This window comes from Adiantum capillus-veneris, chromosome 14 (genome assembly GCF_014529385.1).
Source record: "Adiantum capillus-veneris isolate H3 chromosome 14, ASM1452938v2, whole genome shotgun sequence".
NCBI lineage: Eukaryota > Viridiplantae > Streptophyta > Polypodiopsida > Polypodiales > Pteridaceae > Adiantum > Adiantum capillus-veneris.
The window spans coordinates 142,193,956-142,212,444 of NC_140944.1; the positions used below are offsets into that span (position 1 = coordinate 142,193,956).

Here is an 18,489-nt window from a genome sequence, read left to right on the forward strand (position 1 = left end):
TCACTGGATTCAGCGTGCTATTGGCAGATACACACATCTTCACAACAGTTTCGGGTGGAGACTGACAGATACATTGGAGTGTCAGCAAGGGCCAGGACATGTCCCCTATGTTATACGAAGGCTGAGACAGAGTTGCACTATGTATGCCATGCCACTATGTATGCCATTGCCCAGTTTACTATGAGATATGAGGTCGCTTCCATTGCTTGTTCAAAGAGGGTTTTGGACCACTTTCTAGAGTCACAGGGTATGAGGACCAGAGATGTCTGGGATTGTTCTTGCTGGAGCTACGAAGACACAGAGAGAGCATGTTGAGAGGAGAGGCTAGCCAATCTCAGAGACGGATCACAAACTTCTTCTGTAGAGCGGATATTGTGCAGCCAGAGGTGCAACGACCACAGCAAAGCTCATACTCTCCTTACACCAGAGGCACGCTGATCGACCGAGCGACCGAGCTCGGGAGATCGAGGCAGCCACGGCTAAGGAGGACTACACAGCATCGGTGGAAACTACATCAGCGGATTCGGGTCACCCTGGCCCGATACGCACGACGCCCGATCAGACTACTACCATGGAGAAGATTGATGAGATCTGCCAGTGACCGATGATGGACTTCCTGTGATCATGATGAGGATTGTATTTCATGCTCACTCTTGTATCTGCCCTTGTCTCACTTCTGTCTCAGCCCTGTATCAGCCTTTGTATCAGATATTGTATGAGCCCCCATTTACCATCTAGTAGGTAGGGATTTTTGATATTTTTTTCAGCACCCCACTTTTTATCTTTTGTACCCAGGCATTGTACTAGATTCCACCATGTTGTATCCCCCAACTGTATCCCCCATGTACACTACCCTTTTGTGTCATTCTAACAATTTTGGAGTTGCTTGAGTGCTACCTTCCTGTCTACTCGTTCTACATCAACTAAGAAGCTTGCATGTGACTCTTGAGTGCACGAATGACCAAGTGTAATCTCTGAAGGCATGTATAAAAGGTTAAGCAATAAAACATCCCCCCCACGACACACAAAAAACATCCATGGCAAGCCATAAATAGAGAAAACGGTGAAAATAGGGGACATGATCACTCAAGTGCCAACAACATCCCTAAGTGTGCAGTGCCCATACTAGCAAGGCCAACAGACTACCAAGGGTCGGTGCGCAAATGAGCAAACATAGAAATAAAAAGTAAACCACTGTCACGTTGAAGATAGGAAACTAGTGCTCAAAGCATTGAGCCTAGAATGAAGAACTTTTAACCAATAAGCAATGTGTGCCTGTACATTTGTACCTCTGCAGCAACCTTCTGTTGGGTTCAGGAAATGTTTCTGTCACAGCCACGCACATTGCCATAATCCGGGCCTCTTTGCCTTCAACCCCTGATATCAAAATATGCCATTGGATCGCCTGAGTTTTCCAGTTCGTACTGAGATGATCAACACAATGTTTCTGGACAAAGTTAGTGCTTACTATGGGCCTCTAGGAGGGCTGTGCAGCAAGGGGTCGGCACAGGTGATGAAGGCAACTCTCTGAGCACATGCTGTTAAGAAAAGTACAGTGAGTTCACATGAAACCATGTATTAATTGTCCTTTCAGCTGACTTCCTCGAAGCATAAATGATTGAAGGTACCTTGATACAATCACCAATAACATGAGCATCTTCCTCCATCCCAAACTCATTCTTGCCTGTAGGAATACGATAAAAAGGTGAACATTCTGGAACAAGAAAGATACGAGCCCCACTAGTATGGGCAGATGTCAAGTAAAAGAGTGGTCCATGCATGCCTTAGCAACAAAAATAGAGAGAACAAGACACCAATTTTCTTAGTGAATATTAGAACCCAGAGTAATGTGAAAGGAGAACAAAACAAGCAGAGTGTGAGGGAGAAAACTCAAAATCACTGATCCTCTTTTTAAATCTTCAAAATTGTACCAGCCATGCCAAGAGAGCCAAACACACAGCTTATACAACTTCTGTCTGCAGAAAGTAAAAGAGTATTTACCAGAGCTAAAACAGAAACTCTACAACCCTTATCTCTCTCTAATAAGCACCGCTAATCGATTTCAATTATCAATGCTTAGGCATGTTTTTGGATACACGCCTTGAGCCACTACCCTCCATGATAATTGAGATTAATTAGTGTGCGTCAAACGGCATGAGTCTTCCTTTTGCCTTTCGCTCATATGCTTGGGCAAGTGCTTGAAAAATCATATGGAGAATGTCATGCTCAAGAGCATGCACAGGGCCACCACACTGCTTTGACTCATACGTGCAAACCCTCCACTCTCCACGACTTTTCAGGTAGCGGTTAACTGTCAATACACACTGTGGATGATGATCCAAAGCTTTTAACGTGTGCACAACCTATGGCAATATACTTGACAAGAGAACAAGGAACACCGATTCGAAAGAGTTGAGGTTGTCCAGCTTATCCAATCTAGTACATGAAGTATTAGTAAATGCACTGCTGAAACAAGATGCTTCTGTGAGATTAGCTCCCTGATTTTTCTTGTCTAATTTTTTAATTAAAAAAACAATGTGCATTGCTAAGCAAGCTCTTTCTGTTTTCTAAACGTGAAATTAGTCCTTTATCTGTCCAGCAGGCTACACCTCCTCCATCACAAAGTAAAAGGGAGACTCCCTTGATGATCAACATGTGTGCAACAGAAAAATCATAAAATGAGAGGGGGAGCGAGTGACACAGGGGGCCTAGTCTCTCTCCTGAGTCCCAACTCTGCCAAAAAATCAAGCATTGGGCAATGCTAAGGCCATCCTGCCTCAAGCTGGAACCCAAAAGTGCCTTGCTTAGTCTCATAGCAGAGTGTGGGCTCTGAGCAAACTGACCATCCTGCGGCCCCCCACGGCTACATCAGGTTTGGGAGAATGGAGGCCATCACACGATGCATTCGTAGTGTACCTGTAGGCACCATGTGCCAGCAGGAAAATCACTGGAACCAACTTAAAACAGCTGGATAACATGGGAATACTTTACCACTTTAGAAACAGCACACAAGAGGCATAGCTCTCCTTCCGAAACTGCTGGCCCCCAAATAGACCCCTCTTGTGGTATTTCTTCCTATGTTAATAAACTGTCAAGTTAAAATTGCTCTATGGGTGAGACCACTCACTCAATCTAAGATTACAACTGCACCCTTGCCTTTAATTTATAGGCTTTGAAGATTAAAAACTTTTTAAGGGCAGAGTGAGAATCATTTGCTATATACAACTGAGTATCAAAGCACTAAAAAGAATCTTTTTTTTAATAAGAAACTCCTAAAAGGCTCCAACTTCAAAATTCTCACACACAAAACCACGAATTGTGGCAAAAATTGCGTCACGATGTCCAAGTGCTGCAACCGGGTTTACTCTACTCTACCAAGTTCTCCTCTGCTCCAAACGGCTATGGTTATGCCACGACATCATTATGTGACATACCCCTCTTAAAGAAAAGTACTTGATTACACCTACGTACACTAACATAGCCAAATACTCATGGTCATGCTTCTGCAGGCAAATGGCTTGCAATCCACAGAGCAATGACTGAACAAAGAAATTTGAAGTGTCACAAGTACTTATAAAGCAGGTCCTCGGACATGTCTCCAACCACTCCGTGGACATCATCATAATGATCCTAGAAGTGTCTAGGATAACTGTCCCACCAGGTCCAAGGATTTATCATTTCGTCCACTCGTATTCAACTTGATCTAGAAAAGATAAGAGAGATAAGCCAATGCTTGATGCTTAAAACCACATATCATATTATACCATTTCTTACTTTGTGTTAAGCATATAGTTCACAAATAAAGGACTTCCCACACATTGCCACATTGTTGTCTAGCACACATTCTTTTCCCTACACGTTCCGATTGGGCAGGCATACGTCTGTACGCGTCCGAGTATGGCTGATGACCGATTTGACTTTCCTAACGTCCACACAGTAGGTAAAAATTTGGGCCTGAATTTTTACGCTCAACATTTTTTCGCCGCGTGCATAACAAAGAGAGAAAAGAAATAAAATGAAATGTTATATTAAACGTCTTCAAAAGGCCAAAATGACCTATGAGACCAAACTAATACAATCCTGGTGGATTTGATACAATGCCTAGGTACAGAATAAAATGAAGTAAAATAAAAGCTAAAAAGAACGTCACAGGGACGTGGCAGCTGTTAACTATGTCATGAGGACGTGGCAACTGCTAACCTTAGTTGTTGGTTTCTTTCCAATGATTTTTGTTTTATTTTTGAGACCCTCTTTTTGAAGTAGCAAACGGTTGGACATTGTATGGCCAATGTGAACGGTAGTTTCACCCGCAAATGGGAAGTGGTCGGCACTGGAATTCGTATAGTAAGAGGATGTCTAGGCTCAGAGCAAGATCATATAGGTCCCCCCGTCGCACTTAGCAAGTTGGTGGATACTAGGAAGTGAACTCAATAAAGGCATAAGTCAAGGTGGGACTACCAACAGAAAGTATCGACAGTTGGGCCACATTGCACTTTTGGATGCGGTCCCAATGAGGATAGATGGTCAGATGACCAGTGAGAGCCCAACGGAATCATTTCCTAAAATTTAGGAAACTGCTATTTTGGGCCGTGAAATGTGTTCGCGTCATTACCTCCGGTATGACTAGGAAACATTTTACAACTCTGCCGCGAAGTCAACTGGACAACCAATCGGGAGATTTTTAAGCGGCAAACACGAAACGGGAAAATGCTTGTAAATGCGCCAAGTGGCAGATTTTCATGGACTTGCCTCTTACAGAAAAATGGGGGCTGAATTTTATGTTGGGGGAGGCCTCATTTCGGTTTTTGTCACAGGTTAAGAGCTATGGAGTGCTTTCTTTCCCTCTCATGTACAGTGTGGTGCTAGGAGTGATGCCCTGCACGCTACACAATGCTCTCTCTCTCTCTCTCCCCTACGTGCAGTTATGTGATGCCCCACAAGAGAGCTCTTCATTTGACTGATGTACAGCTGTGTGGGTTCATGCTTTTGTGCTGAGGCAAGAGCCTCCTTGAGCAAGAACAGGGGTAGCTAGCAAACACCAGTAAATACAGCGAGCTGAATTTACTGTTTTTGGGCTGGAATCAGAGGGTATACGCCAGTGGAAGTGAGTTCTAGCTTGGGAATTGGTTTCGCGCAAGTTTTGGGGTTGTTATGCTGCCTAAATTTGGCCAAATCAGGTAGTATCTAGAGGGATACACGTAAAGGATTCCCAGACTCTACTTTGTAATTTACCCTCTCAAAGAATAAAGAAATATCGAAAGGGACGCCAATTTTTGGGCCTACAGGTTGTCAGCGTCTGCTCGGGGCATTCTAGCTTCGGAGCCGTGTGTATTCAAGTGTTAATTCCCGTCGCAGGTTCTCTTTGCAAAGTGCTCTGTGTTGTTGGGTTAAAGGCCTAAATAACCCCTTTTTGTACATTTTTATACTTTGTCCAGGTTCAATGTGAACCTGAACACATTTTTTAAAGGTCGCTTATAATAAAAGTGGGAAAACCCAAAACTCATTTATTGAGTTTTCCCCAAAAACGTGAGCTCTCTCTCTCTCCCTCTTCGTTCTGCTAGCGCTTCCCTTCTGCAGCACAGTGCCTCCTCTTCAAGCCTCGAGGCGTGCACATCTTCGCGTGCTCTATCACTTGCACACACCGACGCGCGCTCATCAACTGGTATCAGAGCCCAATTAGGGTTTGCTGCCTAATTAGGGTTTGCTCCCAATCCTGCAAACGCTGATTTTCAGCCAAGAAGGTCAACTTTCACGCGAGATTTTGCAATTTCATCGCCAAAAGACTCGTTCTCGAACACTAGAGAGCTCCCGGCAAGTCAAACTCACCTAAAACAGGCTGAAATTAGATCAAAATCAGCAAATTACAGGTTATGACAGCAAAATACAAGTTTTGCAAATGATGTATTAAAGTGTGGAAACACTTTTCCTAAGTCCTCGCTACCCGAAAACACTGAAATTGCCAAAAAACAGGTGTTTTCAACAAATTTCAAATTTATGCAGGTTTTTGCAAGTGTTTTTATGATGCGACTACATTGGGGAAAGTGCAAATTGATGCAATCTACGCACGTTTGACAAATTTTGGCTATGTATGACCATTTGTGGCTCAATTTCATGCAATTTGATGCTACAAATTGGGGCTTTTGCTCTTACATGCTTCTAAAGGCTGTGCATTAGCCTTATTTATTTTCAGTGAGGTTAAAAACAACTAAATTTGTTGTGAGCATAAATTCGCTCGCTTAAATTTCCTGCGTATAAATTTCAGAAATTGTTTTTTTGTGCCCAAATCGACCTATTTTGCCCCAAATTGCTCCTGTGACCATTTGGAGCTGCAGTGCACACCTCTGTGACGCTATACTCCGGTTTTTGTGCATTTTGCCCAAAAATTCAGCGTATTAGCCCTCTTATTCGTGCAACTATGGCCTCATCTTCTTCGGATGTAAATAATCTCTTCGATATTAGGAGGTTCGATAGAACAGGTTTCGACCTTTGGAAAGACAGGATCCAGGGAATCCTATTTCTTAAGGATTGTGAAGGGGCACTTGAACAGGTAAAGCCACAAAATATGACAGATGAAGCATGGGTTAGCCTGAACAGGAAGGCTGTTACATACATTAAAATGGCCATGACCGATGAGACAGTCATTGATGTGAAAGGTCTCACAATTGCTTTTGATGTGTGGGAGAAGTTAGAGTGAATGTATGAGAATACAACGCCTGTCCACCAAGTGCATTTGATGCGAAAACTTGTTGGCATGCAACTAGATGAGTCCAAGAGCGCTACAGAGCACTTGTCGTTGTTCGCAGGTACTTTGTCGCAGTTACAGGACTCGGACTTGCCTCCTTTTGATGATAAGCTGAAAGCTATCTTCTTGCTTATGACCGTACCTGAGTCATGGGAAACATTGGTGGTTTCATTATCCAATAACCCCAATTTGACCTTTCATGGTGTTAGGGGTTCTATCTTGAATGAGGAAAGCAAGTGGAGAGGGAGGCAACTCTCCCAACATGGTTAGAGGCAAGACAGAAAAGAAGAATGCTTATGCACAAAAGAGTAAGAGTAAGAGTAAGGAAAGGGGAAATGCCAGCAAAGGCAAGGGTGATGTGACTTGCTATCAATGTAGCAGGAAAGGTCACAAGAAACCCGATTGCAAGTACTATAAAGCTGAGTTAGAACGGAAAAAGAATGGCGGAGACAAAAAGAAAGAAAAGAAGGAAGCCAAGACAGATGCACAAGATAGCTTAAAGGACAAAGAGAAGGCCAATGTGGCTTCTAGTGTTGTGATTGAGAAGCTGTCAGATGTAGAGGACATCTTGTGTGTCACTTTGTCAGATGATGATGCTTATAACATTGATGCCTCTCTAAATGTTCATTCACAGGACATGCAGATCACCAAGAGTGATCTTATTGATGCTTTGTTGACTGTCAATGATACATTATCCCAGACTTGGATTGTTGATTCCGATGCTTCATTTCATGTGACTCCTATCAAGGAGTGGTTCTCTACTTTTGATGCAGGCAAGCGTGGCCATGTATACCTTGGAAACAATAATGCATGTTCCATTGAGGATATTGGCATTGTGCATCTCTCCATAGATGGCACAAATGAGCTTGTCTTGCATGATGTTAGATATGTGCAGGGAATCAAGAAGAGTCTGCTTTCTGTTGGTCAGATGGATATGCATGGTTACAGCATCTTGTTTAAGAGAGGATCATGGAAAATGACTAAAGGCTCAAGGCTGATTATAAAGGTCACAAACAAAGGGACACTTTACTTTGAACAAGCTTGATGCTAAAGGCACAAAGCTTGACTTTTGTAATGAATGTCAATATGGCAAGCAAGTAAAGCATTCTTATTACTCTGGTGTCTCTCGTAAATCTTGTGTGCTTGATCTTGTACATTCTGATGTATGTAGCATGCCTACTAAGTCTATGGGAGGTGCATGCTATTTTGTCTCGTTTGTTAATGATCATTCTAGAAAAAATTGGGTTTATTTGCTTAAATCTAAGGATGAAGCCTTTGCTGCATTTAAGAGATTTCATGCATTTGTGACCACCCAAACAGATAGAAAGCTAAAATGCTTGCGTACGGACAATGGGGGGGAGTTCACAAGTGCTGAATTTAACAAATTTTGTGAAAATTTGGGCATTCAGAGGGAGCTTATTGTGCCATACAGCCCCTCTTCTAATGATGTGGCTGAAAGATTCAATAGGACACTTTGTGAGAGGGTGAGATGCATGCTGTCCATAGCTAATCTCTCTCATGGATTTTGGGGAGAAGCTTTGAAAACTGCAGTGCATATATGCAATCGATCCCCTCAAATGTCTTTGAAAGGTGACATCCCTGAAGAGGTTTGGTCTGGCAAGCCTACTTCATATGATCACTTACACATTTTTGGTTGCGAGGCTTTTGTGCATGTTAGACCTGAGTTGAGGAGTAAACTAGATGCCAAGTCCATTAAAGGCCTCTTCATGGGATATGGTGAAGAAGGCGAAATGGGTTACAGAATTTGGTTACCTCAGCTCAGAAGGGTTGTACGCAGCCGGGATGTTGTTTTTAATGAGGCAAGGCTGCTTCAAAACAATTGTGCCTCAAAGCATGACCATAAAAGGGTCAAATTTCAGCATGACCAACCACCTATTAGGCCTATTTTTGACCCTCAGGATGCACCACATATGGCTGAAAATATAGATGATCCAGTGGTGTTTGAGCCAAATGATGTTGGACAGCAAATTGAGGGTCTTGAAGGGCATTTGCAGCCACGAACAATGCTGAAAATGGTGCTGAAAATGATGTACACCAGCCCATTGTTGATGATTTTATTATGCCACCTTATGTAGACCCATTACCGGATAATGTGGATCATTGGGTGAGGCGGTCTACTCGTCCAAGACGGACGGACTGTGAGTAGATATGATCCCTCTTTGCATTACATTATGTTGACAGATGAGGGAGAGCCTCTTACGTATAAAGAGGCAAAGACATGTGAGTCAAGCAGTAAGTGGGAGCTTGCAATGCAAGAGGAAATGAAATCCTTGTATGCAAATGATACTTGGGATCTTGTGCCATTGCCTAAAGGGAGAAAGGCTCTTCCTAACAAATGGATATACAAGATTAAGATTGTGTATGAAAAACCCAAGTACAAGGCAAGATTGGTTGCAAAAGGATATGCACAGAAAGAAGGAATTGATTTTCAAGAAATCTTTTCACCCGTTGTAAAGCTTACAACCTTACGTGTCCTTTTTGCTCTCGTTGCGGTGCTTGATTTGGAATTGAATCAAATGGATGTAAAGACAACGTTTTTGCACGGTGACATTGAAGAGGACATATACATGAAACAACCTGAAGGTTTTGTAGTTCCTAGACGTGAGGAACTTGTATGCAAACTGAAAAGGGCTCTGTATGGTTTGAGACAATCATCACGGCAGTGGTATAAGAAGTTTGACACTTTTATGCTGTCTCAAGGCTTTAAACGCAGCCATGCACATCATTGTTTGTATACGAAAAGGGATGAAGATGGTAGTCCCATCATACTTGTTCTCTATGTTGATGACATGCTGCTTGCCGGAAAACATAAGACTAGTCTTGATGCTCTGAAACGTAAGCTAAATTCAACATTTGCTATGAAGGATTTGGGCGATGCGGAGCATATTTTGGGCATGCGTATTAAAAGAGATAGAAAGCTGAAATTGTTGTTTTTATCTCAAGAAAGGTACATTGCAAAAGTACTTGACAGGTTTAATATGGCTGATGCTAAGCCTCTTGGAGTACCTTTACCTCCATACACTAAGCTTAGCAAAGCAGATTGCCCAAAGGATGAGGTGGCATTGAAAGAAATGAAAGGAATCCCTTATGCATCAGCTTGTGGTTCTCTTATGTATGCTATGGTTGCCACTCGTCCCGGCATTGCTTATGCAGTGGGAGTTGTTAGTCGATACATGTCGAATCCTGGCAAAGCGCATTGGGAAGCTGTCAAATGCATTCTGAGATATTTGAAAGGTACACAATCAAAGTGTATCTGTTATGGCAAAAGTGACTTAAAGTTGCAGGGATATTGTGATGCAGACATGGCAGGTGACATGGATACCAGGAAATCTACCAATGGATATGTATTTGCCATTGTTGGTGGTACAGTCTCTTGGTGTTCTAGGTTACAGAAAATTGTGGCATTGAGTACTATTGAGGCTGAATATATTTCAGCCACAGAGGCTTCAAAAGAGGCCATTTGGTTGGGCAGTACTTGCAAAAGAAATTGGCATGCTTGCTCATACACTTGTGTTGGGTTGTGATAGCCAGAGTGCTGTCTATTTAGCTAAAAATGCCATGTTTCATGCGCGTACCAAACACATAGATGTGCGGTACCACTTCATACGACAAGTATTGGAGGATGGTCTAGTCAGCTTGACTAAGTTCCATACACAGGATAACCCTGCAGATGTTCTCACCAAGAGTCTTGCTAAGGCTCAGCATGAGCATTGCATACAGCTGGTGGGAGTTGGTTAACTTAAAGACGTCATTTATGCCTTTAAGTGGAAGGTTGTTGGGTTAAAGGCCTAAATAACCCCTTGAAAGTGGGAAAACCCAAAACTCACTTATTGAGTTTTCCCCAAAAACGTGAGCTCTCTCTCTCTCTCCCTCTTCGTTCTGCTAGCGCTTCCCTTCTGCAGCACAGTGCCTCCGCTTCAAGCCTCAAGGCGTGCACATCTTCGCGTGCTCTATCACTTGCACACACTGCCGCGCACTCATCATGTGTGTGTGTCTAAAGTAAAGAATTTCGAGTGAAAGCCAAAGCCTACCGCCCCATAGGCCGGTTTCAAGGTTCCGTTGCCGGGACATCAATCACTTTTTCCTCAAAGAGTTAGCCTCGGTTGTTTTGGGTAAAGACACAGAGAACAGAAACGCGGGATTACACTATGGCCGACAAAGGGAAGGGCATTATAGAAGAGGGTTCCTCTTCGAAGGATAGGCAGGAGATTCCTATGGTCTTTGAGATTGGCGAGAGCTCCACGTCAGACTGTACCTCCTATTAATGTGAATGTCCCTCTAGTAGTACAGGGCTTTATGACTGGGCAACTTGAGGATGATGCGTTCAGGACTCAGCTAGTTGCCGGGGTGAATGTCTTTTCGCAACTGGTGCAGAATCCAAGGTTTATGGAGTCCTTGCAAGCGCCACCAGTGCAACAGCAAAATAGGCAACCTACACCGCGTACGGAGCTTGTTGAGACTCAAGCCCAAGTACTTAATGCGACTCGGTAGGATAGGGAACACTCGCATGTTGCACAGTCAGGGGCTCCAAAACAGATTCCTCCCGTGCTTGAACAAGTGGCTGTTCCACAGGTTATGCCAGTTCAGCCCGCCACCTTTCAGAGCCCGCATGCTGTCTTGAATGGACAAGGAACTGGTTACCAGGCAATGCACCCAGTTCTTCCACCACCCACGGTACATCCTGGGTATTTCGGGGGTGGATCAATGTTCCAAAGTATGGCTGGTTATCCGCCTGGAAGTCAGCCGTACATGCCAGGAACAGTGTTTGGGGGTATGCAAGGCATGATGCCAAACCCCATGTATGGTAGTATCGGCATGCAGCAAGCTTTTCAATGCAACCAGGGCCAGTTTGGGGTGCCACAGGATCATTTTGGCATGGCTGGTTTTTCTGGACAGCAGTCAGATATCGCACCTCTGATGCAAAATATGAATGGCCAAGATGTGCCGATCATGCCTACTACAGTGCCCATGTTGCAGACCATTCCTTATGACAACTTGGGGGCACTGGAGAAGCCGAAAGCTTACAAAGAAGGTGGTGCAACTGTAAAGTTCGGTACTTGACAAAGGCTCTCACTTTCCTCGAGCAGTTTGATACAGCTTATGCAGGAGGGAATTTTACAAAGGCCTCAAAAGTCAAGAAAGTTGCCACTTTCTTAAAGGACAATGCGCTTACATGGTGGACGACATTGTTAATGCAAGGACAGGCACCCGCCACTTGGGTTTACTTCAAGCAAATGTTTGCATCTGCTTGGCTGTCAAATGAATTTGAAGCCGACGTCATGACAGATTGGCACCAGCTTACTTCGGCTACATCCAAGAGCTTGCTGGAGTACAATCGGAGGTTTTGTAAAGCGTTACTCTCAATGACCTCCTACAGATTTGTGCCATTGACAGAGCAGATAGAGAAGTACTGTTATGGGCTGCCTAAAGGGCTTTGCGATTACTTTACCAAGAACAAAGTGGCTACCCTCACTCACCTTATGGAACTTGCTAACACTGGTCTTGCCTTGTTGAAAGGAGAGGACAGTGGGTTACCGAGCAACAAGAAAGGAGGGGAGCAAAAGAAAAATTCAGCGAAGAAGCCCTTTGTGAAAACGGCTCCTGAAGCGCCACAGGGGTCAGAAAAGGCCACCAAAGACAAGGATTCAGCCGGGACTTTTGGGGCGCAGGCAAAGAAACAAGAAAGGAGGTCTTTTGTGCGCAAGTCGCTCAAGGAAAAGAAGGTCCTAATGGCTAAAAATAAATGCTTTATATGCAAGCAGCCTGGTCACTTTGCTACCAATTGTCCACAAAGGAAAAGACCAGCCGACTCGGATGATAAAGAAGACCAGAAAGGAAAGAAGCCTAAACCCACGACAGGTTTGGTGCCAGACATGGTAAGTGACAGGCCCAGTACAGATGCCAATGAGTCATGCAGGACATGGGGTAAAGTTAGGGATCAGACGGCACTCATCTTCTTTGATCCAAGTGCCAAAGCCAACTTTATCTCACCAGAGTTAGCTATGAAGCTGGGCATCAGAGCTGAAGAGATGGGGTACACAACAGAGGCAGGGTTGGCATGTCTTGGCCTCTCAATGTGTAACTCTCATTATTAGAAAGCTGCATCTGCATATTCAATCGTATGTGGACACAGAAGAGTTCTACATCATGCCGCTGGAAGGATGTGATGCCTTGTTGGGGATTCCGTGGATGTTCCGAGTGCATGGAGTCTTGGATGCCTACAACAAAAAGATCACTGTACAGCATAGGGGCAAAACTCACATCTTGGATGTAAAGCTAAAAGGAGAGTCAGTCCCTATTGTATCTGCTTCTGCTATCACTTCTGTAATAAAGAATCATCTTTCTGTGTACTTGATTTTTGCACGTGATGTTTCAGATAGTGATCAGTCAAACTTATCTGTGTTAGATAAAGAAAGGTCATCATTTTTGCAAAAGTTTAGTGACTGTTTTTCTGATTCATTACCGTCGCAATTGCCACCAGAGAGACCTGAGGACCATCGGATAGATTTGGTGCCAGGGTCTAGCCCACCAAATAGACCTCCCTACAGGGTTAGCGCGGCACAGCAGAAAGAGATTATGGGCCATGTTGAGGAGTTATTAGAGAAGGGGCTGATTCAACCTAGTTCTTCACCCTTTTGCTCCCCAGTGCTCCTAGTGCAACAGAAGGATGGCTCATGGCGCGTGTGTATTGATTACCGTGCGTTGAATAAGAATACCATCAAGAATAGGTTTTCTATTCCTCGAATTGATGATATTCTCGATCATTTAGAGGGTGCTGTAATTTTCAGCAAGATAGACCTTAAGAGTGGGTACCATCATATTCGTACAAGGCCAGAGGATGTACACAACACTACGTTTAGAACGACATTTGGTCTTTATGAGTTTCTAGTGATGCCGTTTGGTCTAACAGATGCTCCTGCCACATTCAACGTAATGATGGACCGAATTTTCCACTCGCATCAACAGTTTGTTGGAATATTCTTTGATGACATGATAGTCTATTCGAAGAATGAAGAGGAGCATAGGCGTCACTTGATCATTGTGTCCGAAGAGCTGCGTAGTCAAGCTACTTGTCAATCCTAAGAACAGTGAATTCTTCCTAGTCTCAAAGGATGGTGTCAGAATGGATCTCGCAAAGGTCGAAGCTATTAAGACATGGCCAGACTTGAAGACTGTGCACGATGTCAGAAGCTTCTTGGGATTGTGTTTCTACTATAGAAGGTTTATCAAAAATTTTGCAGAGATAGCATCGCCTCTTCATGCTTTGCAAAAGAAAGAGGTCACTTTCAGATGGGCCCAAAAAGAGATTTCAGCTTTTAGTCTCTTAAACGAAAAGTTGACTTCAGATCCCGTGATTGTTTTGCCGGATCTCAGGAAGTCATCTGTGGTCCAGTGTGACGCGTGTGGCAGTAGCATCGGAGCAGTGCTAATGCAAGATGGACGGGTAGTAGCTTATGAAAGCCGAATTTTACAAGGGCCAGAGAGGACTATGCAAGTCTATGAGAAAGAGCTCTTGGCCGTCATTCATGCGCTTTTTAGCTGGAAGCACTACCTCTTAGGTGCTGATTTTGTTGTCCAAACAGATCATCAGACCTTGCGATACTTCTCGACAAAGTCAAAGTTATCCGAAAAGCATATGCGATGGGCAAACATTCTTTCTATGTTCCACTGCCAGATTATGCATGTGGAAGGCAAGAAGAATGTTGTGGCTGATGCGTTATCAAGGAAGCCACAAATTTCAGTTGTGTCAATTCCTTATCATCATGAGCTAGATGACATGAAGGAATAGTATACTGCTCATAAAGATTTTGCAAGGATCTTCGAACAGTTACAAGAGGGCCAACATCATGAGCACTACCTCCTCAGAGATGGTTTGATGATGATGCATGGCAGACTTTGTGTCACTAGGCCACTGCGACATAAGGTCATGGAAGAGAGTCATGTCCCATCGTATGCAGGGCATCGTGGTATTGATGCGACAGTTAAAGCGGTAGAGACATTCTTCTATTGCCTACCTTGAGGAGAGATGTGGATGCCTTTGTGCGAGCATGCTTAATTTGCCAAAAAGATCAAGTTTGATAGGCAAAAGGCACCAGGGCTGTTACAACCACTGCCAATTCCGGATAAGCCATGGGAAAGCATTGCTATGGACTTTATCTTTGATCTTCCAAGAACGCCAACCGAGAATGATGGTATATGGACCATTATCTGCAGGTTCAACAAGCAGGCCCATTTTATCCCTGTCAGAAAGAAGATAAAATCTGATCAGATGGCACGCTTGTTCATGTACAATGTGTTTTAAGTACCATGGTATGCCACAATCGAATATCAGTGATCGTGATCCTCGCATGACCAATTTGTTCTAGAGAGGATTGTTTGAGAACATGGGCACTACGCTCAAGTTCTCGTCTTTGTTTCATCCACAAACTGATGGACAGTCAAAAGAGGCTAATTCTATTGTCTTAGATCTGCTTAAATGCTATGTTCAGATGATAAGGGCAAGTAGGAACAGTATTTGCCTATGCTTGAGTATGCGTACAATAATACGGTGCATTCGTCTACTGGTAAAGCACCTTTTGAGATTGTTGAAGGCGTCAGAAAAGTTCCTCCCATTTTGCATACAAAGGACAAGATCTTTGAGGCGGATCGATATGTTGAGAACATGGATGAAATGTATAAGAAAATTAAAGTTGCCTTGGAGAAGACTCGGGCAAAACAGAAAAAGGCTGTTGATCGTCACCGTCGTGAATTGCTATTATCACCTGGTGATTGGGTTCTGTTAAGGTTCGAAAAGGCAAGGTTAAAGAAGATGAAGGGCAAGGAACGGCTATTTCCTAAGCTCAACGAGCGTTACTATGGGCCTTTTCAAGTGCTTGACAAGATCAGCGATGTGGCTTAGGCTGAAATTTCCTGATGCGTGGAAGATTCATAATGCGTTTCACGTGAGTCTTTTAAGACCCTTCGTGGGTGATGTGCCAGAAGATATGCCAGATGAGGATCAGCCAGAAGTTGAAGAACTTGATGAGATCCTGGTACTGAGCAAGTTTTGGCACATAAGGACAGAAAAGTTAAAGGACAAGTTGCAAGACGCTATTTGGTGAAGTTCAAGAACTATCTGCCTATGGATGCAAAGTGGATGGAAGAGCATGAACAGTCAGAGTCACCAAATGTATTGCAGCTTTACCTTGAAGCCTTTGGGTTACAACCTACCTATGCTCCAACCCAACGTGTGCAAAGGAGGGGTAATGATAGAGCTAGTACATCAAATGTACATATGAATTCAGTGTAATAGATAGAAATGACAAAAGTATGAAGGCCTCATTAAGTCATTTGTATCTATGTGTTATGACCTTTCTTGCGGATACATGCGATGATAAAAGAGTGTTAATGACACAAGATCATCAGTGGCATGTATTTATAGTATGCAATCGAGGACGTTTGCGATTTCAAGAGGGGGGTATGTCACAGGGACGTGGCAACTGTTAACTATGTCACGAGGACGTGGCAACTCCTAACCTTAGTTGTTGGTTTCTTTCCAATTGTTTTTGCTTTAATTTTGAGACCCTCTTTTTGAAGTAGCAAACGGTCGGACATTGTATGGCCAATGTGAACGGTAGTTTCACCCGCAGATGGGAAGTGGTCGACCCTGGAATTCGTATAGTAAGAGGATGTTTAGGCTCAGAGCAAGATCATATAGGACCCCCGTCGCAGTTAGCAAGTTGGTGGATACTAGGAAGTGAACTCAATAAAGGCATAAGTCAAGGTGGGACTACCAACAGAAAGTATCCGACAATTAGGCCACGTTGCACTTTTGGATGCGGCCCCAATGAGGATATATGGTAAGATGACCAGTGGGAGCCCAACGAAATCATTTCCTAAAATTTAGGGAACTGCTATTGGGCCGTGAAATGTGTTCGCGTCATTACCTCCGGTATGACTAGGAAACATTTTACAACTCTGTCGCGAAGTCAACTAGGCAACCAATTGGGAGATTTTTAAGCGGCAAACCCGAAACGGGAAAATGCTTGTAAATGAGCCAAGTGGCAGATTTTCATGGACTTGCCTCTTACTAGGGGAGGCCTCATTTCGGTTTTTGTCACAAGTTAAGAGCTATGGAGTGCTTTCTTTCCCTCTCATGTACAGTGTGGTGCTAGGAGTGATGCCCTGCACGCTACACACTGCTCTCTCTCTCTCCCCTACGTGCAGTTATGTGATGCCCCACAAGAGGGCTCTTCATTTGACTGATGTACAGCTGAGTGGGTTCATGCTTTTGTGCCGAGGCAAGAGCCTCCTTGAGCAGGAACAGTGGTAGCTAGCTGCTACTCCAAAGCAGGCACTGGTGAGGGTCATAACCTCACTGTACAGGTGCAAATTCAGTGCTGTGTAAGCGCAGAAAATACTGTTTTTTCAGCCATGCAGACACCAGAACCCTTGGTAATCGTGCCCCACTGGTAGAGGACAGCTAAGGGACTGTTTGGGGCTGAAAACAAGGCAAAAACCAGTAAATACAGCGAGCTGAATTTACTGTTTTTGGGCTGGAATCAGAGGGTATACGCCAGTGGAAGTGAGTTCTAGCTGGGTTGTTATGCTGCCGAAATTTGGCCAAATCAAGTAGTATCTAGAGGGATACACGTAAAGGATTCCCAGGACTCTGCTTTGTAATTTACCCTTTCAAAGAATAAAGAAATATCGAAAGGGGCGCCAATTTTGGGACCTACAGGTTGTCAGCGTCTGCGCGGGGCATTCTAGCTTCCAAGCCGTGTGTGTATTCAAGTGTTAATTCCTGTCGCAGGTTCTCTTTGCAAAGTGCTTTGTGTGTGTGTCTAAAGTAAAGAATTTCGGGTGAAAGCCAAAGCCTACCGCCCCACGGGCCGGTTTCAATAAACATCAATGTTTGAGGATGTCTGGCATCGGGCGTTGTCCGAGGATGTACTGCATCAATCGTTGAAGAGCATCTTCAATGTCCTCCTCTGTAAATAGTCGTACCGGACGTCTCCCATGTCGTGCTAGAATAGTCCCAATCCTCTAATGGAGCATCCGTCAATGTCGTGTGACCCTCCTAAACTTGGGCATCTAGCTCAATGGCTTTGTCAGTCAGACTCATGAGACTAAACTTATACAATCTTGGTGGATCTAACACAATGTCTGGGTACAGAATAAAATGAAGTAAAATAACAACTAAAACGAACATCAGTCTCCAAGGATGCCCGGCATCGGGCACGGCACTATCCGAGAATGTACTGCATTGGTCTCTGAAGAGCATCGTCAATGTCCTCCTCTGTAAAAAGTTGTACTGGCAGAGAGAGAGTTTTTCCCTTTGACATGTTTACCATGCCTAAGGAATGTTGTAGTGAGCTTTCATTTGTTGAAACAAATTGAGAGGAATCTTCAGTTGTCATAAGTACCACGCTGCCATAGTGCTATTGGAATGGTTGCTATAAGGTGCAGGAGAGAGAGAGAGAGAGAGAGAGAGAGAGAGAGAGAGAGAGAGAGAGAAATGAAATGTTATATTAAACATCTTCAAAAGGCCAAAATGACCTATGAGACCAATTTGATACAATCTTGGTGGATCCAATACAATGTCTAGGTACAAAATAAAAATGAAGTAATGAAGTAAAGTAAAAAACTAAAATCGTCATCATCAACAATGTCCAAGGATGCCCGACATCGGGGATTGTCCAAGAAAATATTGCATCAATCGCTGAAGAGCATCATCAATGTCCGTA

At 43.8% G+C, this 18,489-nt stretch overlaps 1 protein-coding gene across 2 annotated transcripts in view; it reads right to left on the minus strand.

Moving 5' to 3' along the window:
• LOC147443267 (rho GTPase-activating protein 7-like) overlaps positions 1 to 18,489 on the minus strand; it is a 92,929-nt gene that overhangs the window by 41,985 nt on the left and 32,455 nt on the right. For both annotated transcript variants that reach the window (XM_086529176.1, XM_086529175.1), the window contains 3 exons: positions 1,629 to 1,684; positions 1,469 to 1,538; positions 1,290 to 1,377 (listed from right to left, as the gene is read on the minus strand). In XM_086529176.1, the coding sequence (XP_086385302.1) occupies positions 1,290 to 1,377; positions 1,469 to 1,538; positions 1,629 to 1,684 (214 nt within the window). The remainder of the gene's footprint in view (positions 1 to 1,289; positions 1,378 to 1,468; positions 1,539 to 1,628; positions 1,685 to 18,489) is intronic.